The 26,789-nt window shown below is 43.2% G+C and overlaps 1 protein-coding gene across 1 annotated transcript in view; it reads right to left on the minus strand.

The window, feature by feature from the left end:
* phip (PHIP subunit of CUL4-Ring ligase complex) overlaps window positions 1-23,313 on the minus strand; it is a gene marked incomplete at its 5' end in the record, with an annotated part of 34,508 nt that extends 11,195 nt beyond the window's left edge. The window contains 27 exon segments of the mRNA XM_080514273.1: window positions 9-133; window positions 1,489-1,596; window positions 1,689-1,799; window positions 1,883-2,090; window positions 2,217-2,314; window positions 2,435-2,572; window positions 2,663-2,765; window positions 2,863-3,046; window positions 4,377-4,499; window positions 5,555-5,780; window positions 5,881-6,009; window positions 9,125-9,259; window positions 9,913-10,069; window positions 10,598-10,696; window positions 11,251-11,291; window positions 11,910-12,010; window positions 12,302-12,372; window positions 12,656-12,756; window positions 14,566-14,787; window positions 18,806-18,966; window positions 19,208-19,306; window positions 19,519-19,669; window positions 22,642-22,701; window positions 22,876-22,905; window positions 22,994-23,052; window positions 23,171-23,259; window positions 23,261-23,313. Of these exon segments, the coding sequence (XP_080370399.1) occupies window positions 9-133; window positions 1,489-1,596; window positions 1,689-1,799; window positions 1,883-2,090; window positions 2,217-2,314; window positions 2,435-2,572; window positions 2,663-2,765; window positions 2,863-3,046; window positions 4,377-4,499; window positions 5,555-5,780; window positions 5,881-6,009; window positions 9,125-9,259; window positions 9,913-10,069; window positions 10,598-10,696; window positions 11,251-11,291; window positions 11,910-12,010; window positions 12,302-12,372; window positions 12,656-12,756; window positions 14,566-14,787; window positions 18,806-18,966; window positions 19,208-19,306; window positions 19,519-19,669; window positions 22,642-22,701; window positions 22,876-22,905; window positions 22,994-23,052; window positions 23,171-23,259; window positions 23,261-23,313 (3,182 nt within the window).
* Window positions 23,314-26,789: the final 3,476 nt, after the last annotated feature.

Below are 26,789 nucleotides of genomic sequence, written 5' to 3' on the forward strand. Positions count from 1 at the left end.
ACACTTACTTCATTGAGAAGGATCCTCCGGTCAGCTTGCCAGTGTCAGGGTCCAAGAAAGAGAGCTTCAGACAGCACAGCGTGGGCAAACCCACCTCATACTTAATGCCAACGATCTTCATCAACTCCTGCTCCTAAAAACCACAAAAGAAGAAAAATGATTTCTTCAGAAATAAGATTAAAAGTCACTATTATTTATCTATCATCTACTTTAAAAGTGTCTTCCTTTTCCCAGAGGCCGAGTGGTCTTTAAGTGGTTTAGCTGTTTGAATGCAACTTAAACACACAATGAATGAGGAAGCCACATTTCACACTACGAACGGCAAGTCATGGTGTATTATGGTCTGTCTCTGCATGGAAACCGCTCCTCTGCCTCGTCTCATGGAAGGAAAAAGAAAGAATAGTGTGCCAAGCAAAAACACAATCCTATAAGCCGCTGCTTTATAGTGGCAGGGCGTCTGATAGGCGGTGTTCTTGTTCCATTAGGAAAAGCTTCAAATCAGAAGTGGGGCTTTGAATTTTTGGTTTTTTTTCTTTTATTAATGGAGAATTTATTTTCTGAAAGATTAAAAAGATATTAACTTGCAAAGCGGCTCCAATCCTGCGGCTGACAAACCACCAAGCAAATGGTCAAAATTCTAACGAGCATCACCCTCAAGGCCATGCTGTCAGGGTGAATTTGTAAAAAACACCCATAATGCAACAGTTATTGGGGAAGTTTGTTTTTGGTAGTAACAGTTTGGCTTTGCAAAAATATTGATATTTTCATTACATATACTCTGCGCCACGAAGAAAAAAACTTTAGAATTGAAATTTAAAGGTTATCATGAGACTATGTGACCAGTTGAAGGATGAAACTGGGCTGCATGTAACTCCTGAAATGTGTTTGATTCCCCTGGTTTAAAGAGTATTTAAAGCATCAAATTGCTCCAGTGAAGCCATAATCTACTATATTGATGTGATAATATATTCGTATAGGAAGTTTAAACCTAACAATGATCACATTTTTGTCTCAAAAATGCATCTAAACTGCTAAAATCCAGATGGCACACATCCTCCGATTGTTTGTTCGTCCAACACTTTCATAAACTATTGTCAACATGACGGCAATGCGTTCAATGTCATTTCTTTTATGGGCAACTCCGCATAGACACGAAGATAAAATAGAGCAGGGAGACTTTTACAAGAAGAGCATCTTGAATACTTGGAACGCTAACGTTGTTTTCGCTTGTCGCTGTGCGTCAAAATCTCCGGAGAAGTTCGAGCTTACACAAGGCCATCGCCAAGATAATTGAAGCCTTTCACAACAAGAATGTCACTAAAAATATCACCACTTTCCTCAACTAATGACTGAAGTCACCCCCCCCACCAGAAAGTGACTGTGGGAACGGCGAACAGAGATCTCCAGATACTGCGCACAGGATCTAAAAAGAGAGCGACGTCTCTATTCCAGGTGTATTCCATCCATCTTTGTCAGCGTGCTCCTTACCCGTAGCTCCATCTTGTGCCAGGGCTGCTTCTTAGGATTGATGCTGTAAATCTTTTTCTGTTTGGCCATCTCCACATAAGCTTCGTGGCCCTGCCTGAAGTAGTACACCTGCACACACACACAAAAACATATCATATATGGAGCACGAGCTTATGCTTTTGGTGGGAGCTGACACGTGGGGGAGGGGGGTCAGCGTGTACCTCGTCTCCCATCTGGGGGATGTACGGACATCTCCGGGGGACGGTGTCTGTGATCCAGGCAGAAGGAAGCCACTCCTCCAGAGTCAAGCCCTGCTCCTGGAACTCCGTCCGCTAGATTTCACACAAGAATAGAGAAACATTAACTAACAAGGCGGGAATAGCGGATTCAAATGAAAGACGATGTGACGACAGACCTTTCTCTTCTCCTTTGGCTGCTTCTTCTTTGGTAACGCCCCGTCTTTTTCCACTTTTTCCTTCTTCCTCTCCTTCTTGCCCTCCCGCTTCTTCTCTCCGTCCTCCTCGGAGCCGCTGCTTTTCTTCTTCACTTTGACGCTCTTCTTGGGCGGCTCAAGGTTGATGCCGGCGTCCGCTGTCCAGTCGGAGTAATCGCTGGAGTAATCGCTACGAACACATCATACACACACACACACACGGCAGCGGTGAAACACCCAGTTCGCTGCCTGTGTTTGATTGTGTGGGAGGGAGCTCGCACGGTGAGTCTGCGCCACGCAATCAAATGCGTCTTACCTTGAACTGCTGTGGTCATCTGGCCAGGGCTCCTTCCCCTCCTCCTCCTTCTCTTCCTCCGAGGAGTGTCCGTTGATTTGTCGAACCTCCACCTCTCCCTGAACACACACACACACACACATTATTACATTTTTTTTATTCTAACGTTGCACCCTCCCTCCCTCGCCGCTTGTAAAGCTGTAATTTCAATCCAAAGCAACGCGGTTATCTGTATCTACCTCCGAGGTGCTATCATCTTCATCGGCAGCCTCAGCACTCTGCCGGCTCGTCTCCTCCATGGCGGCGCGGGTTTGATAGCCGTGGTTCCCCTGGCTCTTCCTCGCCTCGTCCGACACGCACTCGGATGTCGGGTGAACCTGAGGAGGCAAAGCGCGCCGCGGTGAGTGGGCTCAAGGTTCAGAAGGAGAGAAGAACGACGACGAGGACGTCATTTTAAATTCACTCACCCGACTCTCCTTGGGGAGGGAGTGGATTGTGCGTCTCCTCCTTTCTGACTGATAAATATTGATCTCCTCTTCCCCCTTCGCCTCTCGCCAGTTCACCTGTCTCCTGCAAGACAGACACGAGCTCAAAGTGTGAGACCGATCACTTCCGAGACGTGCGGGAGAAACGGATCTGTGTCGTCCCTGCGTGCATGTGACCCCACCTGACCGTGGCGTCCTCCAGCTCCGGCACCAGCACCCTGCGACTCCAGGCCACCAGGTCTCCCTCCGTGGCCATCTGGCTGCGGGGGGCGTTGCTGTGCATCTGCCGGACGCCTTCGATCTGCCCGCTGCGCCGCAGGCCAACGTTGGGCGGGGAGTGCACCTCTGTGGGCGAACCGACGGATCCTACAGGAGCAGATTCAGGCAGGATTTATCGAGCGGGTACAGAATTTACCGGGGAGAGACAAACGCGGGTCGCTTTTTTTTTGCGTGGCGTGACAGATGGCGGATTACCTGCTGCTACCTTTTCGCACCATCTTTCTCAAAACACCGTCAAGTGGACACAATTATGATGATGCTACAGCTATAGATGTTTTGGGGGAAATTTCCACTCGATTTTGCAACAGTAAGTTTCATTAAATTTGGCTTCATCTTAAGATTGCAGTCATTTTTACGAGTCATTGTTTGGTTTTGTGACAATATAGACATTTTCATCTCTGTGCCACAACAAAAAAAAATTTTATAATACAAAAATAATACAATAGAAAGGATTATTATGGCACTATTTTTCAAGGTGAAATTGGACTGAATGTGGCCCCTGAACTATGATGTGTTTGACATCCCTGGTCTAAAGCAGAAAAAATTTAAAGTCTAATTATGTATGAAGATTGAATGATCTAATGATAATAAACAGGTTCAACACTGCGATTGCGATATGTCTTCTCCACACAACTTACTGGTTTGAACCTTTTATTTGAAATGCAAAAGCTAAAAAAAAACTCAACCTTGTTAAAAAATAAATAATAATAAAATAAAAAAATAAAAACTTTTCTCTGTGAAAATCGGGATGCCAATAAAAACAGGCTGAAGCAAGAAAAACAGCCCGGCTGTGTGAAGAGTGAGTAAATAAAAAACGGGAGTGAAGGTGCAGTAACAACTGTTTTCATCGTCAGCTGATTCTAAATCAGTAGTTTGTGAAACATGTCAAAATTAATGTTGTTTCCCATAATTCCCTATAGCCCAAGATTATAATTTCAGTCAGCTTGTTTTTACCAAACGACAATTTTATGGTCTAGTTAGATATTTGTATTGATTTAACGAAAAAAAGAACAAAACAACAGAGAGTAGGACCAACATCAACTAAAAGACACATCGTCACTGTCTTTTATGGAAAGTTTTTCACAGTACGTATTAACTCTCTTTTTTTTTTTACATTTGCAAAGGAATTCTCACCAAGATACAAAAAAGGGCTTGTTTTTGCATAGTTCTACATTATACATTTAGCAGGTATCAACACTGTTTCACATAATTACAACATGAATAAATATGTAATCAATACAAAAGCATGGCGTGGTGTCATTTTGATGAATGAATTGGCCTTTTCTTCGATTAAATTTATTAAGTACAAACACTTTCACTCTGAGTGAAGCCAAGTTTAAAATACTGCTGTGTAGCTTGTGAAGCAATGTGCCCACACCGCACGAGTACGAGCTGTTATGTCATGCTTTGGTTTTACCTCTGCTGGTTCTCGTGTCGTTGCCTCCCAGTCTTTGGTCCTGTTCCTGCTGCAGCCTCTGAATCATGGTGTCCAGGGGACTCGAACCGTCCACCACCTGCTCGCTCACCACTTGGTTCAGGCCTGACACGGACGGGAGAGAAAAAAGAGAAGAAGAAAATGTGAAATATTTGCAGATAGAATAGAATAGAATAGAATAAATATCAAATAAAATGTATACAGGGCTAAGCATAGAAGAAATTACTGCATGTCGGTTGTTTCATGACTACAATTTAAAAGACTGGACATATTTGTTTGCAGTTGCTTTAGCAGTTTAATGTTTTTCATTTTCCCTTTTTAAGCCATTTTTTTTGTCATTTTAGCTGTATTATCCACATTTATTTGCATTTCTCGTTACTTTTTCAAGTGATTTATTCTGTTTCGCAATTTTACCTATCGTAACTATACTGACTATTTGTAAGACTAGGACTATTTGCTTGTTTTGTTTAATTTGATGCACCTTTTTGTAATTTATCCAAGCTGTTTTAGGTATTTTAAGTGTTTTATATTTTTTTGTTGTTTTAGGGATTTTTGACTCTAGTCTGTCCTTTCCTTTGTTTGTACTGATTTGACAATTTAGCTGCTCGACCATTTTTTTTACAGCTGTTTTTAACCATAAAATAAGAGACATTTGGAAAATACGTGCAAATATAAAATAAAAATAAGATAAACAAGAAACATGATATTTTCTGGTAGCTTCAGGCAGTTGAAGACCCCTGATTTATTTATGTTTTTGTCGAGGAATTTTCCCTGTATTCCTACACTTGGCCCAGAGCTCAATGATCAGAGCTGCACTGTCTCCTTCACCCGTCGCAACAGTCTTCTGCTAATGCATTTTATTTACTACCGACTGTTTCTGTTGTTCTTCATTTTAATGCTACTAACATATCAATAAAGACTCGCATTAAGCATATCTAAGGCTTGATAGCATTCTGATTAGATCTGCGAGCTGTATGATCGGCTTGACAAGAGCGCCTTTGATGGCTCTGATGATACAGAAGGCGACAGCATCAGCTCCTGGCGAAGAGCTGATCTGATGAGTACCGGCAGACAAGGGCAGAGCAGAACCACAGAGAAGTTCACACCCCGGGGGCCGCGGCGAACACCTAACGTTGAGAGGCCCATTCCAGCCCGCGTACCTGAGGAAGTGACCCCCATCTGAGGGATCAGCTGCTCGTCCCTGCAGCCTTCCCTGCCGGGCACCAGCCGCTGGTATCTGGGAGGATGCGGGTTTCCGTCCACATCCACCAGGAACGGAGGGGGCATGAGGTGCGGCGCCTGCTGAGTCTGCTCGTCCAGCACGTAATTGTTGGCGTCGCGGATGAGGGGCCGGTAGTCGGTGTGATAAAACATCTGGTCCGCTATCTGCAGCGAATGGGGGGGGGGGGGGGATCGTTACCGCTAATGACGTTCAGTCCGGCGGGCTGCAGAGTTTGTTTTTAATCATGAAGAACAATAAGCTTACCTTGTCGTACTTGCTGCTGGAGCCAAAGCCGAAGATGAGCAGGTGACCGTGGGAGTCAGTGGCTGCAAAGTGCTGCCCATCTGGACTACATTTGCAGTCGAACAACGCTCCGTGCCCCTGGCCCTCGATCTGTTGAAGACCGGAAGGAAAGAAGGAAATCAGTGCATATAGTAATTCCTATTCGATCATTGTATGTTATGAACGCAATCAGCTCTCAAAATCCGGTGGACTGACGTCGACTGATAAAAAATAAGCAGCACAAATTCAAGTGGAGCAGGGCAGCAGCCAGGTTATGAAAAATGACCTCCAACAGCGAGAGCCACCTGCAGAAAGTGAAACTTCATCAACGGAAAATCGATGAGACAAAACTCCCGACCCATCAGGCAGCTGTTGCTTTAGGTTTGATCTGTGGGTATTCTTTCTTTCGCACACCGGCTCGATTCAATCACAAGACGAAACACTTCTTTATAGCTTCTGACTCGTTGTCCTTCATTCACAAAAAAAAACAACAACAAAAACCAAAAAAAAGTGTCTCAGCCAGCATGTTGCAAAGCAGCGAAGTGGAGCAGCACACAGAGTCAGCCTCAGATGAACCTGAATGTCAGCTTCAGTTGTTTCCTGCTAATGGACGTGCAAGCGAGGTGCAACTCTGGGATTGAAGACAGCTGCATGGCCAAACAGCTGCAGAAAGCTGCTGACACAATACAAATATCCACATTGTGTGCAACAACCCCCTCTGAAGCGTTTTCAAGAGGACTTAATGAACCGTTTGGTTTGATAACACATGAATTTATGCTGAAATTGAGCTTCGGTGGAAACACCAATACAGAGTGCTACATTAGGAATGAATCACAAGCCTCAAATAGACCTCAATGTTGCAGGAGGCGTACAAGATACCAATGTTTAAAGATGAATGAAACGGCAGTGTCGCCAGAAGCTTTTTTCTCATTTTTTTTGTTTCCGTGGAAACAGGGAACCTTTGAGTGCACTTGGCCTACAACAGCCTCTATTTTGTAAACGTTTGTAACTATTGAACCTTTGATTTGTTATGTGCGCTCATGAGCCAAGGGGACATGTACATGGTTGAATAAGTCTTTGTGTTCACAGGTGATCAATCATCCACATCCACAAGTGTCCCACTGGAGAATTTGTGAACTCGATTCCGGTGTTATCCACGCTGGGGTCCGAGCTGGAGGCCGCCCCTCACATTCCTCCCATGAAATAAGGCATATTTGTCCAATAACAACCGGGAAATGTTTGGGGGCGAGGTGGGTTCCCTCTGCATGTTGTGTTTGTGGCATTTTAATGGATTTCGCAGCTGTTTGTTCCTCCAGACGTATCAGGAACGTGAGCTCTAAAGCGAGGAGTCACCATGGTCGAGAGGTGAATGTTGCCTTTGCTTTAACACCTTCGCAACTTCTGAAGACATGTTCTCCTACATCGAAGTGTACAAAGGTATATCGTAGAAGAAATTATAAGGATTCTGTGGAAAGGTTTGCCAAAACGTGAACAAAACACACGGCGAGCGGCCGTTCTAAACTATACTCTGCAACATAATCCCCACAACAATGCAATGTGCTGCACTAAATGTAACATAATGGCTTTTGAATTATTGTGGTGGGAATTTCTCCTGCTGAGAACCCGCCGACAGCCTACAAAATGTTTAAAGTAGTCAAAACAGAACCCCTCTAAATGTACATATCAATTAGAATAAACTGCGAGACAAGCTCTGCGATGGATCGCATCGGTTCCTTTCATTTCATGCATTCATGCTCAAATCAGACTTTAATTGAAATGCACCAGAGTCCGTTTGGAAGCATACCAAGACCCACTTCTCAAGCACACTGGATCCGCTGAGACGGTGGGATGGATTGTTTGTCGGAAGAAGGAGCAGTACTTGGAGAAAGCCTTACACAGGCACGGGAAGAACATGCAAACTCTGTATAAGTCGACAGCGCTAACCACTGGAGCAGCACGCCGCTCTCACCAGCGTTTATTCGCTATCATTGTGAAATCAAATTTGTATCACACACAGACTGTCTAGAGTAGTCGGAGTAGTATGTGCATATATTTATCCATGGTACATGGAGTGTTGGGTTTCACAAAGCAATTTGCAGGTGAACTATGTGTATTGGAAAGGTAAGCGCGAGTCTCCGGGACACAGTGAGTTTTGGATATTAATAAAAGCACAATGTGATTAGTTGTAAATCAAGACTCGGGACTTTCATTCATTCGACACACCAGCATGCAGCTCATCAATTAAGTATCCCGGAGTAGCACTGCACGGGATTGAAGACACACAGTGGCTACATGACCAATTTTTTTATCTAGATAATTTTTTTTTTCTTTACAAAAATCTGGACAATGAAAGTCAGATTTTTTTTTCCAAGTCAGACCAAAGATCACCTTAAAATGACGACACAATTCCGCATCAGAGAAGGCGAGATCACATGTAAGTGTTGGATATTGTGCCACAAAAGACCATCATTGAAATCTATTCTTTGTTTTTAAGAATCTTTAAACTTTATCATTTGGTTTTTGTTGTCAATGCCAAACTTAATATACGTGCCTTTGTGTAGCACCAATATTTACCGTGTTGGTTCTCATACAAGATAACAAACACGTGAAATAAAACAGCTTGTTATTACCATTTTTAAACACAGAAGTACACACACTCCTAAACTTGTCAGGTGTTTCCTTGTCACAGATCGTCTGCCTGCCTCGGTTGTTTCGCACCAGCTTTGAATGGCTTGTTGAATGGGCCACTCTTCTTTCTTTGTGGTTATGCCAAATACCGTATTACACCTGGAGCCGACTTTGAGACCCCAATGTAAGAAAAGCCTGTGGACACTGGACTTGGATGGTGGTTGTATGTCGATGATAGCATGAAGAACCAAGCAGAGAAATCGTATCCCAGCAGAAATTCATAATTGAACTTTTAAGACGTGCAGTGTGAATGTTGCTCTTCGTCGTTACCACGGACACAAAAGCCAGTAACACAATAAAAGAAGGATGTGTGTCCTCAATGCACTTCAATTGCAAGTGAAAGCAGACAAAAGGGTGCAAATGTCTGAGCGAAGTAATGAAAAGAGTGTGGAGTGGGAGTGCAGCAAATACCAACGAACTTCCCAGAATGAGAAACACGTCATTTTTTTGTGATTTAATCGTGAGTGCTGACATCTGCATCACATGTGAGGATAAACATCAGGATGACGCTAAACTGGATGCAGACGAAGAATCCTACCATGTTGAAATAGGAGCGGATCTTGGCTCCTCTGGCGAGGTCCCACACAATGCAGTTTCCATCGTGTCCAGCTGAGAAAAGGATCCTGGGATCAAAAGGATGTGGCTCCAGGACGAACACCTCGTCCTCATGACCCTGTGAACCAAACGGCACACGCATGTGGGTTGAAGAAATGACACATTCAACCAGTACTTTTTCTTGTCTATGCACAAGTGTACGGAAAATGAAAGCCAAGTAACATCAATTTCCCTCCTTTGCCGATCTTAACAATTCTACATCCAATAAAAATGCATGTGCAGAAACCTTCACAAATCGTTAAGAGGTAACTTTGTTTATAGCATCAATAAATATGCAGAAATTATCATCTTTAAGACGCTGTAAAGAAATCAGAAGATCATCCTTCATTCGCTGAATCGCTGTGGAAATTTAATAAATGAATTGAATTTGTGCAGCTCATCAACAGAAATATATATTTGTGTCACTTCAAGGTCTAACAACTAAACCGTAACTTTAAGCTCGCCAGTCCGCTGTGAACAAAAGAGCACGTTATTTGTGGTTGGTTCCTGGCTCATCTTGTCCTCAAAGCTGAGAATCATTTTTAAGTAAATGAAGAAAGAGTCACCCTGCAGTTTTCTGATGCTGCGGGTATTTTTATTTTATTTTTTTTATAAAGGTCTGAGAGAGGACTTCAGAAATGTCATTGAAACCCATTAAAACAGATCTTGAGCGGGTAGAATGACCCTTTATATTGGTCTTTGCTTTTGGAACATAAACTGAGCGCCGCTCACCATCAGCACGTGAACCAGGTTCCCGGTGGTGGAATTCCACACCTTCAGCGTCAGGTTGTTGGCGGCCGTGATCACCGTGCCGTCGTGACGATCCCACGCGACCATGGTAACCTTCAGCTTCGTTACTTTGTCCTCCAGGGGAGGAGGGTTGTATTTCCTGCAGACACGATGCGGACGACCATAATGCTTAATTTATACAATTATCACCTGTTCTACATCTCTACAACTTGAAATAATTATGCAGATTTTACCGTTTCCTAAATATATCTACACGTTTCTTTCAACATCTGTACTTTCTGCAGGAGCACATCTGTATTTGATTAAAATAGCATCTTTGTTTAGGGTTATTCCTTTAGTTTTGCTTTTATCGAGACAATAAATCCACAATAAACATAACCACATAAACCCTCAAGCCCCCAATGTGATTTCTTGGAACCCACCCAAAAGGGTCTCAGATCCCAGGATGCATGGGATTAAATAACAAATGTAGTTTTACCTTTTTTTATTAATTTTTTTAATAGTACAACATATGATTGATTCTTTGTGTGTTTGCTTATACAGAGATCATAAAATATGAGATTACGAGCTCACGGCTCTTGGCTCCAAGCACAACACTGCTGATGGAAAAGACAGACTGACACACACACACACACACACACACACACAAGTTGTAACACATGTGTACCCGGGTAATTTGGTCTGCATGTCCAGCAGTATGCTCCTCCAGCCCTGAGGCTGTAGCTGCCAGATTCGAGCCGTCCCGTCTCTGCTGCCGCTCACAAACCTGCAACACAAACATACACACACAAACACACACACAAACACACACAAACACAGGAGGGATCTGTGAGCAAAAAATGTATGCAGCTCTAAAACATAGCAGTAAGTTCCACTATTGCATTCTGCAGTAAAATGCTTCTCTCCTTCTCCACACGTCAATATACACTAATTCTAAGTACCCCTCTTCCATCTCCACCTCTGCCACCCCTTCTCTTTGCATAGACGAGTCAGCCTTCCGCTCTGCTTAGATTACAGCCACCCGGGGGAATTACAGCTGAGCTTGTTTTTCTGCAAACTCCATCCAGGCACGCGCGGCGCGGCACGGCCAGTCCGACGCCGCGCGCCGTGTGCGCAGGCGTGTGTTTATCTGTGCACGCTCGCGAGAATGTGAATTAGAGCATGGATCGAGACGCTCGGGAAAGACGGTGTTTGTGCTGACACCGTCGAGTCACGTTGCGGCACCCCGAGGTTTCATAAAAACAAACATGTAAGAATTAACTACACTGCATATGGAGTGACAGACACACACACACTCACAGACTACCGAAGAACACTCACCTGTCACTGCAATGTGAAAATTGAATGCTGTCAACTTTGTCCTGGGGAAGAAAATATGAATAGAAAAGTGAATGCACATTACCGTGTAAACTCAACCATTGCAGTTTTTAACATTTGATCCCAGTTAATTTACTCGATTTTTTACAAAAAAATCATGGTTCAAAAATATCAAATACTTAATGTGCATCAAAGAAAACAATATCTGAAACAGTGTGGAAGAAAAGATTAAACATGTGTTATACAGTAATTGTTAAAAAAATGCCATGGCTATAAAATACTATTTCAGCATAAATGTTTGTCATTTTACTTAAAATATTCTTTATGAGATTGAGACAGTAGAACTCAATGTTACTGTGCGCACTTTTATATTGAGCAACATTAGCAAATCAGAATAATGCCAAATACAATGATCTAATTCTTTAATATATGCAACATTAGTAAAGAGAATATGATTTGGCACAGCCCCCCATTTTGCACACGGGGAATAACAATAAACGTCTTTCTGCCAAACTCAATTCTTCTTAATAGAACTGTTTGATACAATGAAATTTAACAGTGAGTTGGGGGTTAGTGCTCAGGAGCTCAAGAAGTAAACTCTGCATCAAAGCAAAACATATTTTAGAGCTTCTCTGTGTCAAACATCTCCTGAACAAACTCACTGTGTGCGACTCCAGTTCAGAGATCTTCTCCGGTTGACCCGACCCGAAGTAGTAAACCCGGATGATGTGATCGGTGCTCCCTGTGGCGAGGAACATCCCACCTGGATGCGAAAACCAAAAGATTAGCGCGGCGCAAATGTTGACTTTGTCACGATTCAAAGTTTAGTCAGATGCTTCATGAGTTTTAGAGTCGGGTGTTTTTTTTCCAAACGTGTCAATACGTGTTAAATTTTCGAGGGCAATGGCATCGCAGAAGCCTCCGGGAAACTGAAGCGAGCTCATCCCACAACGTATGCGTGAGAAGCAGAGGCGGCTCGCAAGTGTGAACTCGGCCTAATTGTGCACATGTGTTTTCTTAGATACTGTAGAGGACAAACGCGAGCCGTGTTCACCTGCGCTGAAGGAGGAGCAGATCATCTGGACGCCAGGTCTGGAGCGCTCTGTGAATTTACTGGGCCTCTGACTGGACACACGCACACACACACACACGCACACGCACACACACACACACACACACACACACGAAACACAGCAGATATTCAATCTGAAACAATCCACTCCGGGTCTGTGTGGTTTTATGTTTCCTTCACACATTTTTGAATAATGCCTTTCAGCGACATAGAAACCTTTGCGTCCAAACGTACGACCAAAAAACCTTTATGTGCATAAAATCGACCCCCTCCCCCCCACACACACACACATATATGTATATATATCTTACTACACACTGGTTGAGTGTTTCTCACCCGAACTTGAGTGTGTGTGCGTCCCACTGCCAGAAGCAGATGGTGCCGTCGGCGCCGGTGGAGGACAGGTAGCGCTTGGAGCCGCAACACAGAGGAGAAAACTGCAAACGCAACCAAATCAGAGGACACAAGTTGAATAGCGATGCAAAAAAAAATAAAAAAACTGAGCACAATCAACATCTATGTAAATGAGCCATCGCAATAGCAAGGCTTTAAATAAACACGCACATTAACAAATAGCAGAAACGTGTTTTGCACATTTAGCTCAGATAAAGCTTGTTCCCCCCCCCAATCAGAAAACGTTATAACTTAATGTTTTATTTAAAACTCGTGACTGATGTGGATGTGTGTTTCTCTCTTTGTTTGGAGTAAATCACATTTACTTCTACCCAGTTCTAAAAATAGTAAAGACATGATATTAAAATACTGTTATGGAAATAACCGACTGCAAGAATTTGTCTGCCTGTGAGACAAAGAAACAGCTTTTTATTACATATTGGATATCTGATAGTACTGAGTAATATTGTCTTATATCTTGATGTGACCTACTTTAACATGTTAAACCGAATTTAAATGACAGCTTAAATTTGCTTTCACTGCCACTCGCACAAGTAGAAAGTGAGTGGCTGGTAGATTGGTAAAACGTTATATTTCATTCACCAAAGTATATTGACAATCACACTATTGTTCATCCATTGTCAACATGATGGAAGCAACACATTGGAAATGAATTGAAACAGAAGCAACCCATAAACAAGTCCGATTAATCAGCATTAACATGACACCTCTGTGCACACGAACAAAGCCGAAGGATAATCTGAGGTGCCCCTGACCTTTGACCCCTCCGGATGCACTGCATTAACCCTTTCATGGTCATGGTGCTCCGTTTCTAAACTAATAACCGCAAGAAAATTACCAAGTATTGAAAACATGACGACGTAGTTGAGTTGTACATTGATATAAGCGCTGCTGTCATGTGTTGCAGCCCGTCTCTTTGGTACATGAAGGACTTCCAGTCAGTGCATCTGATTGACGCTTATATATCTTCTAAAAATGTACCTTTTCAAACGAGCATTTCCATCTTAATCCTTGTCGGTTCGCTACAAACGTGAATGGGTTTTTTTCTTAGTACGACTGATTTTCACTTCTTTGCATTGTATATTGACCTTGGGTGTTTTGAAAGCTGGTGAAAATAAATCATATTATTATCATGATTTGAAAGAAAGCAAAAGTGAGCTTGATCTCATAAAGTTATATCACAACTGTTCCTTTTTCAAATACATATAAATATATTGTAGGAAGTCATATTTAGAGTTATATAGCTGTTTCTTGTCACTTTTATGGCGATGATTATCTTTTATCAGTGTTTTGATCACGGTTTAATGACATGTGATAGCACATAACCATAAAATGTGATATTACAAATATAATTACGCAGCTATAGATTTGTTCAAATCCACAGGCAAAAAAAAAATCCCAATTACATATGGTGACACATCTCATTTTAGTCAGTTTAATTCTTTTCAATTGTAATTAATACAAACTGCACACGTCACTTTACAAAGTTTGAAAGCCTTTAAATATCCTTCAAAGACATCTTAGAATAAAAGACTAACGTTTAAAGGGCTGAAAGAGTGATGATTCTGAAACCAGTGGATAAGGTGACGATTTCAAACAGTCTTCAGCCTCACAGGAAAACAGTGGTGCAAAGTTAATGTCAAAGTTGGTTCACAGAACAACAGTCAGCACTTCTTGCCGTGTCGGGTTACAAACGTGGCTCGAGATCAAAACACATCTGTTTCAGTCTAACCAGTTTTTCTGTCTTGTTTAATAATGTTACTAACACACACACGAGATAATTAAAGTCTTGTGTATAACCAAATACACAGAAACACACACGAAGCTCCTACCTGCAGTGAGGTGATGGAGGCTGCGTGTCCCTCCAGCACTGCCAGCGGGGCGCAGGTCTGTAAGCACCACACTCTGATGGTCTTGTCACAGGAGCCCGCCGCGATCATGGTGTTCTCGTAGCTGACGGCCATGTCGGATATCTCGGCGGCGTGGCCGCGCAGGGTCGCGAGCAGACGCCCGTCGTCCGTCCCCCAGATCTTCACCAGGCAGTCGTCGGAGCCCTGAGAAGGAGACGAAGAACAGAGAAGCCCCGCCGTCGTGAGACGTGAGCCTGCGACGGCATCTTGCTTCTGGGCAACGTTTCCCGAGCAAGCACGAATTAAACTTGTCAAGTTCAAAAGAGTCTTTTTGAAATGTATCTGGGCACGCTGCAGGACTAGACTGTCGGCAGATTGGCAAAGTTGGAAGATAAACAAAACAGGGACTTTGGAGTCCTCAGAAGCAAAAATAGACGAACGATCAGGCTGCGCCTTGACAGAAAACGTGACAGTGAACGTTTCACAGCAACAGAACGTCGTTGTATTTACGTGCACACTATTCGGATTATTATTACCAAATAATATGCAAATCGAATTTACAACACGGATAAAATGAGAGCACAGCAGAATGGGCAGACTTTGCCATTGTGTGAGGATATCTCAGTCAGATTTGGTTTGCTTGCACCAGTAAAGAGCCTGAGCTGCTCTTTTAAACCACAAAGAGGACATAAAATACACCTGAGTCCATTAAGAATACCTCACACTTGTTAATTCACTTTTTATTATCTTCTTAAATAGTGTCAGATAGACACATTCATCCAGGTGAAACCGTGTCATTTTCAACCTCAGACTTCCATTACATTATCGTGCCCAATTGAAATAAGAAGATGAATATTAACACTAAATACACAAAATAGGACAACACTTGTACTCCTTTCAAGCTTCACGCGACCGATTAGCAAATAACGGGAAATGTCAGACAAAAACCGGAACATAATCTCACACAATCTGAAAGTAGAAGCATCTTCAATCTTTCCAGGGAACTTAAAAGCTTAAATATGAATTTTCTTATGGCACAATTTCACCGGTCCGGCCCACTCAGAATTAAATAAATTGAGCTGCGTGTGGCACCTCGAATAAGATTTGTTTGACACCCCTGACATAATGCAAATGGGCAGATTTGAAATAACAAGTCTCACCAACAGACCAAACAAAATACCAGTCCACCAAAATATAAGGGACGGTCACAGCTGCAGCCCGCATAGTGGTGTGGTGGTTACTAACAAATTTTCCTGTGGAGTTTCCATGGTCTCTCGTCGGTTTTGTCCAGACGCTGTCCTTTCCTGCCTCAGGCCAAGAGCCTGCAAGTGTGAATATAGCTGTGGGCCAGTTTACACCTGGCAATATTAACATCCATTTCAGGTCACCAAATGTAAACAGGTAGCAAAGAGCTGTCACTCTGACCACTTCCTGCTTTGCAAATCCGCTCCAGGACAGTGTCACAGTGGGAAAAAATACATCATCAAGCCGTGTCGTGTTTTTTGTTTATAACATCTGAAGTAGCTCGAGAAGCGTCTCCGTTTTTCTTCGCTCGACCTCGCCATTGTCTGGGGACAGAATAACTGCACGCCGGGCCGTTTGACATTTTGGCGGAAGTGATGAAGAGGTAGTGGCACAAGCCGAACTCAAGTGATCAGCCCGGAATGCACGATATGGAAAAGTGTGAACAGGGCCCGACTGACTCCGGTCCCCAATAATCCTGATTGATAAAGTGAAGCTTTGTAAAGAAAAAATAAAACAGAACAAAAACATACGAATATAACCGTATATTGAAAATGACTGGCTGCTGTTCCACAAACAACACCGTTGTGATAAGAGGAAGATTTACTCGTCAGATTGTATTGACGTGTTGAAGTGTTTTGCTGAGGGATATTCAGCCTTTGACTTGTCGATGAGTCACAGTTTGTTTTGTTTATGGGGACTAAATAAAATACTGAATTATAAGAAAAAGCAGCGCCATTAAATAGACATCACTTGTAGTGTGCAAGCTCACCTGTCCAGCTGAGATAAAGTAGGACTGCATTGAAGAGCAAACAAATCACTGACTATAGAGGAACACAGATGTCTTGGCCGAGGCCTCGCTAGGTTGTGAGATGTTTCCACTTACAAGAGCTGAAGCAGGGCTTATAACAAAACAACAGTTCAGCCAAAATGTTTCTATTTTGTTTTTTTGTTTTTTTTAAATCGCAACAAAATAAATGCTGCAACAATGCATCAGAAAGTGATGGCTTAATGATAATCCAGTGAGTGGGGTTGTTAAGACTACAGGCCGCTGCCTTCGAAGTCTTTAGCCGATGTTAAAAATGCACCATCGAGGCCTCCATCAAAGCAGTGCAACAATGAAAACAGCCTTCAGGGACTCTGCTGAAAAATTCCTGGCTGTGATCCAACTTGTTGGGGTGTTAAAATGTTTCGTGATTCAACACGGTGCCAGACGTCTCAGCGCCTTGATTAGGATCTCAGAATTTGTTTGAGAACCAACAGGTGACCGTCGTCACGCGGAAACACTTAATGTCCGGAATTAATAGAAGTGCATTTAAGAAGTGTGAAAAATTTAGACCCAATGACGATCCGTGCATCTTCTAAACTGCCTTATCCGACTCGTGGACACGATGGGCTGCAGAGGATCCCAGTTGAGGCAAGACAGGTCGCTCGTCCACGTGGACATATTCAGGGAGGAAACTGCTTCCAAAACTGAGATTGTTTTTTGCTATTGGACATGAGTACTCACCACTGCACCGCCACCTTGCAACCCTACTCATTGAAATTACATCATTCCGTGTCGGCAAAATGTTTGAGAAAACAAAACACGGTATCAGCCTCGAACAACGATCCCTCACTGCACAGCCGGCGGAAGAAAAACCCGAGAGCAGCTGTAATTCTCAGTGACCTGATCGCAAACAAATCCGAGAGTGATTTCAAAAAGGCTAAAGGACAAACTGCAACGGCGAAAAGACAGATAGGAGACTGCTCGGACCTGACGAGAGGCTCTCTTATCGCTGGAGAGGAAATCTCATCCGGTGTCACCAGGGGCAAACAAACCCGAGCCACTAGTCTTATATTGTCCTTTCAAATGTCCACGATAATGAGCTCTGAGCCGTCTCCACATGTACATTACACCAATCAATCTGTCTCCCAATCAATCGTTTAACCCAACCCGCACGCAGCTGCTCGGCAAAGTCAATGATCACAAGCTACTACACACCGTAATCAATCAATCTGCCGGTGAATGCAGCAGAGTGAAAAAGACAAGAGGAGAACCAAAAAAAATAAGGAAATAAATAAATAAATAAATGATCTCGTGATGAAAGGAGACGGCAAGAGAGAGCGAAAGAGAAAATGAGTGGCGAGAAAAAGGGGGAGAGAAAGTGAGGGAGACCAAGAATGAATTTTAATTCTGGCACTTAGCCAGCGCCTCAGAGGAAACATTTTCTCCAGTTATGATGAGAAATAGCGAAAGAGGAGGGGGGGGGGGGGGGGGTAGGAAAGAGAAGAGAGAGGGACGGAGAGAAAGGAACAAAGGAGGGGCAGCATAAGATGAGGATGGGGGAGAGAAAACGAGCGAGAGATATCAGGAAAAGAGAGAGCGAGTCAATCTACACCCCCCCATCCATCCCCTCCCTTGCGCCCTCCCTCTCAGCAGCCAGCCATTTTTAGAGATTTAAGAAGTGAAAGCTGAAAATGGTGTATAGCAGCAGGCAGTGTTTGACTCCAGGATCCAAACAGAAGGACGGCGACATTAAATCAACATTGTCTCATCGCTCGTTCAATATTTAACACAATGCCAAATGTTTTACTTGCTGATAAGGCAGCCACAAAACCAGCGCCGGGAGGGCAAAGGTCAACTCCTCACTTTGGAAACCCGAGGGAATTTCCTCATTTGCAACGTTATCACCAAAACAAAAAACAAACCAAAAAAAAACCCAAACAAAAATGGGTGAATTCCTCCTTTAGACTGTATAAAGCATCGAGCCACTGTGTAAAAGTATCCCAACCGCAGAAAAGTAAACAGTAATTACTCAAACCAGAACTGTTACAACGTGGGACACAGATGCTCGCGAAGAAAAAAAACCACACGTCGTAACAATCGCAGCACACGACGAGCCCGGCGCCGCCGCCGCCGCTCGGGGTTCGACCTGAACTTTGAACAAGAGGAGCCGGGTCCCGACGCACGAGACGCCGGGAAGCGCGAGCGCCTTACGGTGAAGATGCGCCGTCCCGTCCTGTCGAAAGTCACGCAGTACACCGACGACAGGTGTCCCAGGATCCTCTTGTGCATCTTCATGTGTTGGTACACGGCGGTGGGCAGGAGGTGCCGGAGGCGATAGGAGCCGTTCAGTCGACGGCCGAAGCCGGTCTCCACTGGAAGTCACGGAAAGCGTATGAATTAAAGCACAGCCGCGTAAACAAAATGTGCAATCAAATCGGAAAAAAATATACTGAAAGAATGTACTTAAAAAAACCTGACTCGACTTTGTGTACAAAAATACCTCTGATTCTTAATCATCAATAACATCGGTGTCGACATGGCTCACTGACTGAATATCAAAGAGAGAAACAGCGGGAGAGTTTCAAGAGAAGACAACTCAAATGCTTGCTTTACCAATATTGGGAGGACTTCCGTAAATAATAGGCGGCTCCGGTGGTCGTCCACAATGCAGCGCAGCCAACGCCGAGCCCTTCCACACAACATGCTTGCAGCCTGGAAGAAAGAAAAAAAAAACAGATGCAGGACGCACGCATAAATGCTCACATTGCGTGTAACGCAGATCCAGATCGGCTTCGATAAAAACCCTAATAAAGAGTGTGTAAAGTGTATATAGACTGACACGCATGCACTACGAAGACAGGCTGCGTTTCTGCGTCTGTACATGACAGTGGCGCATGTTCCCGATTCCTGCATTTGCCTCTTACTCTTGGCAGTGCGGAGGAGATTCTGCCTGCCGGCCCCCAGCAGACTGGTGAGTCCCGGCACGCTGGCGGGGACCTCGGTCTCCAGCAGCGGACATATTCTGGAGCAGACCTGCAGCAGGTGGTCCGGAGCGATGTGCCTGTAGAGCTTCACCTGTGCACAGGACACTGGAGTGAGCTCGCAGTAAAGCCGTGAATCACCACAGAACGCCCCACACACACACACAAACATCATACCTGAAAGAGAAGGGGAAACTGAAATAACAGCCCATGGCTGTTCTTGTCAAGATGTCAAACCCCCTTACTAGTTCTCCCTTTATTTTTTTATTTTTTTTACTGTTGCGACTGCAGTAATAAAAGCCGGGATGAACACAACTACAAGAAATGCGAAAAGATTCAAATCTGAGAGACGAAAACATTTTAAGGCACTCTTTAAAAGCAAAATGAAAGATTTGGAAAATGTGACCTACAAACCAAAAGATTAGTTTCTTCATATGCATCTTTTGAATTGCATACTCTTCGACTAAAAACAAACAAGCTCTTCCAAGTAAAACAAACAAAATTGGATGTGGAAACAAGGTCAAGTGTTTGTGTGCAAGTGTGTGGTAATGAAGAATGTCATGAAATACATGTATTTTTGTAATAAATTAATACGCAAATACACATTCATTCATTCACACAGGGCGCCCACACATTGACAATACGCATTCAATATACCTGAACTAAATATATAATACCGCACGAATTCATATATATAGAAAAAAATTTTTTTTAAAGATTTGATTTAGTTGGAAATCATATGCTTTTTATGTGAACAGACTTCCAGCTGAGAGCAGCAGGGAATGGAGGGGGCGTGGCATGCAACGTGCGCGTGAAGCCCACGTAGCAATAAACACAGTGATCCCACTGACACATGGGAGAGGAGACACACACACACACACACACACACACACACACACACACCCGCGTGGCCTACATGAGCGGACACAGCAGAGAAGCGACAGCCGTGTGTTTGTTTGTTTTTTTTTCCTTTTTCTAAAATATTAATTTGAGTCAGTCCCGCAGTAATCGTCTTTGTTTCAGACACATCTGATTTAAATATGAGCGAGGTCAAATAAGCCTGAAATTAAACAATTATGCCACATACATACATACAAGGTACCTCCATTTCTTACACACACACACACACACACACACACACACACAACAATTAATGACCCCTTAATTGCTTTCAACACCCTTGCAGGTTCAGAGACGTGATCAGTGTTTCTATAAGCGCATATCAGAGCCCCTCTCATGCACGCACATGCATGCACACAAATAGACTGAGTGATGTGCAATAACAATTTACTCCATTTTCTTTGCTCCTCAGCTCAGCTGTAATAGACAAGCACTCCCCCAGCCACAACTGCAGCAGCAGCAGAAAGCACATGGTCCTGCACACCACTATTCCAGACACTTTCTCTTATCGCCTTTTCTTCAAAACACACGGCTCGGGGGAAAAAATCACGAAAAAAAACCAACACTACAACTACAAATCTACCTCACCTTTATCAAAACACCCCCTGACACGGATTAATAACGATCCAAAACGCAGCGCCATGTTGAAAAAAGGGGGGCCCTTCTTTAAAAAATGAATCAAATAGTTTAAACACATTTAAGGCAACAAATATCGTTTCCTTTTTTATAATACACCAACGTTAACCGCGCATTTTGCTTTGGGTTATCTCTAAATGCAAAATAAAAAATAACGACGACTCTAATTAATCCGCCTTAATTAATTAGCCCCAATTAATTATAGTTAATTATTACAATATCATAGAAACTATTCCATCTCTGCTGCCCAACCCCCCCTTTTCTAAAGCAGCAGCCCAGACGTCCACCTACAAACGCCCCAGACACTTACAACCCCCCTCGTTTTCTATTTGGTCTAATAATTAAAAACCCTCTGCAGTATTTTTTTTTTTTAATACGGAAAATTATGCACAAAAGACGGGAGGCAGGCTGAACGGCTGGGGAAGGGAGGAGGGGGAGGCGGAGGAGGAGGCACGGAGAGCCCAGTGAGCCAAGCAGGAAGAGAGAGGAGGGGGGGAAAAACACACAGGGACGCTGTTAATAATCTCTTAATATACATTTACATCCACACTTCATGCAATCTCGCCTTGGCTAAACCTCTCCTGAGCGTGTGGGTGAGGGAGGAGGAATAAAAAAAAAATCCACACGCGTAAAAACGCATAAGAAATAAATAGGGCATCGATAATTTTTTTTAATATATAATAATAATGAAATCAAACTTGTAAAACGGCACAAAAATAGCAAAAAAAAAGAATCCACGGCGAGTGGAGGTGGGTAAAGACGTAAAAATGTGAGCCATGATGAATTCAATCCACGCCCCCATGCGTAAACGGCGCGTCCGGGCGAGCGTCCGTTTGTTTACATGACAATTAGCGCTCAGAATTAATAACGCGATTATAAAAAATTTTAAAAAAACGTCAACTCGGCGTTACCTCGCGGGCTCATGTCCTCTCCTCTTTCCAGCCAGGCTTGCATGAAGTACCGGGGGGAAAAAAAACAACCCAAAAAAAACCCATCCGAAACCCTCCACAAACAGCCCGACCAGCAGCTTCAAACTGGAGAACTTTACTGAATATACTGTTTATATTCTAGAATATGTCTTCTAACTCTTGCCCCCCCATGTGTGTGTTTCAAGCAACCGTGCACACAAAATTATGCTTCTTGCAGGACAAGAGCGCCTCCATGGCCGTGTGGCTTGTGGCGCAGGGAGTCCCTCCTCCGGATCCTGGCGCTCCTACACCACAACACTCATGACGTATCAACATTTCACACACATTTTTTTTTCTCCCCCCCCCTCCAACAACTATTGCAACCTTTTGGACATGCATGGCACCCGAACTCCTGCAGGCAGGGCGCACAGGGGGCTGCGACGCCGGGCACCGGGTGCTCCACACACCAGTCCCTCAACCTGCAACCCCCCCTATATTTTTGGGGGGCTTTTTTTTTTTTCCTTCTTCTTCTACTTCTCTCTACCACCTGATTTAAAAATTGCGGGAAATTCAATTTTTATTTTGCTCTCTAAAAACTTTTATACAGCTTCACCACCCTTACCAAATTCTCGTAGGTCCCGGGGTGTTCCTGCCCCGTCCAGTCCAGCCTTCTGGGCAGCAGCTGGGGTTTGGAAAAAAAAAACAAAAAAAAGTGTCGGCCGTGATCATCCAGGTTCGTGAATGTGTTGATGTTTTTTAAAAAAAATAAGAGAAAACGATCAATCCCGCCGCGAACGCGACATGACAAAGTACAGTGCGGAGAAGCATCTCTCTCTCCCACTGCTGCCTTGCTTACCTCCTTCTCCTCCACCTCCCTTATCAGGGTCTGAAAACGGCATGGAAACACACAAAAATCACACCTCGTGACGATCCCGCACGGATTATAAATTGTCCCGAAACGCGTAAACACCAACCTGGGCTGCTTTCTGACACGGTCCAGCTTGTAGAAACCGGGCTATTAGGAAGTACAGTTCTGGTGTGGTTGGAGGGGGGAGAAGAGGGACGGGAGCTGCGTTAGAAAGAGGGCACCGAAAGGAAACTGTGGGGGTATTAACACGACCGTGACACGTTCCCCGATCTCCCCTACTCACCAGAAGTCAACTGCGCGATGTGTGTACTGTCTGAAGCCATTTTGGTGTTGTTTGCCAGGGCAGCGGCAGAGAGCTGAGTGGTGGGTCTAGGTGGCTGCCCTGTAGCTGTCACTGTTTATCCACCAGGAAGAGGCTGCCTCCATTCAGCTCACACCGAGTCCCGGCTCGGCGCGGGAGTCCTCCGCGCGCGGGCGAACTAGTGCGCGCGGCGCGGCTCGTCCCTCGCGGCGAGGGCTTCTCTTTGCGCGGAACAAACCTCGAAAACGTTGATTAGCCCCCTCTGTGAATTTCAGTTGCGGTCAGTCGCTTTTACGCGCGTGTTTGTTGGATTCCCCCTCCCCCTCAAACGGGGGAGGGTAAAAAAAAAAAAAAAGCGCAAGCCCTCTGCGGAAGGATACCAGCGGAGTGTCTCACGCGCGTTTAGTGTAGAGGGGAGGTAGAAATGGCAGCCTGCTGAAGGAGAGGACACACTGCCGCAGAAAGCCTGTTTCTTTCGACTTTATTACGTTTTTTTTTTAATAACCGCTTCATCACACAACATCCCAAACGTCACCGCGGATTAACAAGTTGTAATTCTCGTCGTGTTTCTCTATATTTACCGCTTGCGGATGTAGAATATGAGCGAGAGGGAGGGGGGGTGATTTACAGCCGTTCTCGCCGCTTTCAGCTTGTATTTCTTTTGCTTTCCCCAAATAATTAAAAAAATAAAAATGGCGATTTTCTTGCAAATTTACTGCTATTTCCTTCTGGTCGCGTCTCCGAGTGTAATAAAAATGTGTAGCTAACACACCCACTCTCTCTCCCGGAGCCGTTTGGTGGGGAAGTCGTCCATTTCTCCTCCAAATAGTGGCAGGCAGTAAAATGGGGGAAGGGTTGGAGAAGAAGGGGAATGCAGCTTAATGAATGAAACCCTCTGAGTTACACTCATTTAATGGCAGTGGAGATGCAACATAGACCATCAGGGAAGATAATGGAGGAAGAACATGACAGCACACTTCCTCTTGTTTCCACCCCAGCATCAGTGGTGTGAAAGAAAGAAAAAAACAACCCAGAGGCACATCTGTGCTGATTTTGACATTTAATTCTTATTATCTTATTATTTATGCAGACTATGTAAGTGTTATGTTATTTAGTAATAACCCCTCTATAACAGGGAGGGGCCACTAATTTTCTTCAAGAGGCCACATGATAAATTCACACTACTTGTGAGGGTTGAGATATAAGTTGACATGAAGTTTGCTCAAGATTTATCTTGATTTTTAAAAAAAGGCAGTTTGTGTCACTATTTTAGGGCCCAGTTTACAGGACAACATTTCAAGCACAAAACACACCATTCTGCAGTTTTATTTTAGGAAAAGTTCCCTGTTTACACAACAACGTTTTGAAAACATCCAAGGCAGTCACACTGAAAACGATGTCGGAGAAAATCAACTGGGAGTCATGAGACCGGCATCGTTGTTATTGTCCCTCTACTTGCACACATTTGATACAACCATGGTGTGTTTGCACTGTAGAGCCCAAAGGTTTCCAGAAAGTTGCACTCATTTGACTACTGCATTGGAATGTTGTGAAAAAGTCCACCATGGGAGCTGTTCTCAAAAAGTTGTGTTTTCAGTGGCTCCGAGCACGGGAACACAAAAAAAAGAGGTTTGCGTTTTCACTTGAAAACGTTGTTGTGTAAATAAGGCCTTTGTCTTGTAATCATGATTACATATTTCTAAATTTGGAGTTCAGTAAATCCACCAAATTTGCTTGGTAACAGTTGTTTGTTTTGCCATGAAGCCACTCATTATGCATCAATGGTCAATAAAAAAAAATACTGTTTAGATGTAATAAAATGGTGCATGCATCAAGCACACTAACTTTAATTTCATATGCATTTTTCCAGTGACACCCTGAGGGCCAGTCAAGCACAGCCAAAGGGCCACGTATGGCCCCCCGGGGGCCTTACCAGGTCTGCGCTAACAATGCAGCCCAGCCAGCCACATAAAATGTCTCCTTTTCCTTTTTATTAAAAGCAAATAAACACATAAGTAATCATTACTTACTGATATCAGCTTCCTTTTTCGAATTGTTCTGAGATTTCTTTATTAATTATCCGAGGCTATATTATGTTTTGTTACAGTAGCTCTGGGAGCCAACAACTTAAAATTAAAGTGAGATATCTTCACATCTACGTGGAGCAGTAAAAAAAAAGAAAGTATATACTATTTATTACTCACTATTTTCTTCCTCTGTACTTCAGAATCAGCATGTATGTGTTCAGGTGTTTCAGTTGCAATGAGACGATTTTCTTTTTTTTTTTCTTTAGTCAAATGCGCCCACACAGGACTGTGAGATGAAATTACCTTCAGGGAGCCAACAACTCAAAAGTTAAAGTGCGATATCTCTACATCTATGTGGAACAGTAAAAAAAAGAATATATCACACTAACTGGTGCAGCTTAAAAAATATTGTTCACTATTTTGTTACGGATCAGCATGAATGTGTGCAGGTGTTGAGGTGATAATGTAGACCTGGACATCTTCAGCCCTGCTTGACCGGCCCTCAAGATGTCGCTGAGAAAACCTGGATCAAATGAAAATTACTGTCTTTATAATCTTTATTAAATCTAAAATTGTCACATTTTCCCACGTTATAAGCCAGTTAGAGATCATTGGCTGTGTCTTCGCCAGGAGAGCTAATTGTTACCTCGTAAAAATGAGCCTTTCATAGAAAAAGAAAAAGAAGGTTAATGAGAAAACTGAGTTTTTATTTACTTATTTACTGAACTCGGAATTTAGAAAATGTAATTATGATTTCCAGACAGACTGGGACTCTGAGAAAAAGTGTCACAGAGCAGTAGTCCAAAAAAATCATGTAAAACTAAATTGTGTCTCGGCCCTCAATAGCTGTAGCAAACAAGGAAGTATGTGTTTGATAGTTAACAAAACAAAATACAACCAAATCTGACAGAGACACTAGTCGTGGTCTTACAGACTCTAACTGTCTGTTATACTCCATAATTTTGAGACGCTTCAGTGTAAAATTTAAAATGCTTTCATGCTATTGTGTTCCGCACAATGAAATTAAGAGTACCAATCTAGAGTGGCAATTCAGACATAAAGAGTAATTTTATGTTTCTCTGCTTGGCATCTTTTGAATCTTGTTTTTTCTTCTTCTTGATGTATACTCCATTTTCTGAGCTAAAAATAACCCTGATGCTTGATCTGATTGCATAGGAAATGCAATGGTTTGCGTAAAAACAACAGTCCTGATATATACAACCAGTTCAGGAGACATTGGGCTAAACAGATTTGTTGCTGGGAAACACGGATGATGGATGAAATTCAAAATAGCACAATGTACTCCATCCTAATTCCTTTGATATTAAACAGACGTTGCACCGTGAACATCCATTAACATGCAGTTATTGTTTTATTCAATTAGATGAGGCAATTATTTTACATTTGGGGGAAAAAACAACTGTGTGTGACTTTTTCAAGAACAGTTCAACATGTACATGTTATAGCTGCATTATGTCTGAATTAGTATTTATTTATCAATGAGGGCCGAGATCTTTTCTACAGAATTGTGTTTTTTTTTTCCTTTTTGCAAGTATATTTTCTATTACATTGCA

This window comes from Blennius ocellaris (assembly GCF_963422515.1).
Source record: "Blennius ocellaris genome assembly, chromosome: 18".
NCBI classification, from domain to species: Eukaryota; Metazoa; Chordata; class Actinopteri; order Blenniiformes; family Blenniidae; genus Blennius; species Blennius ocellaris.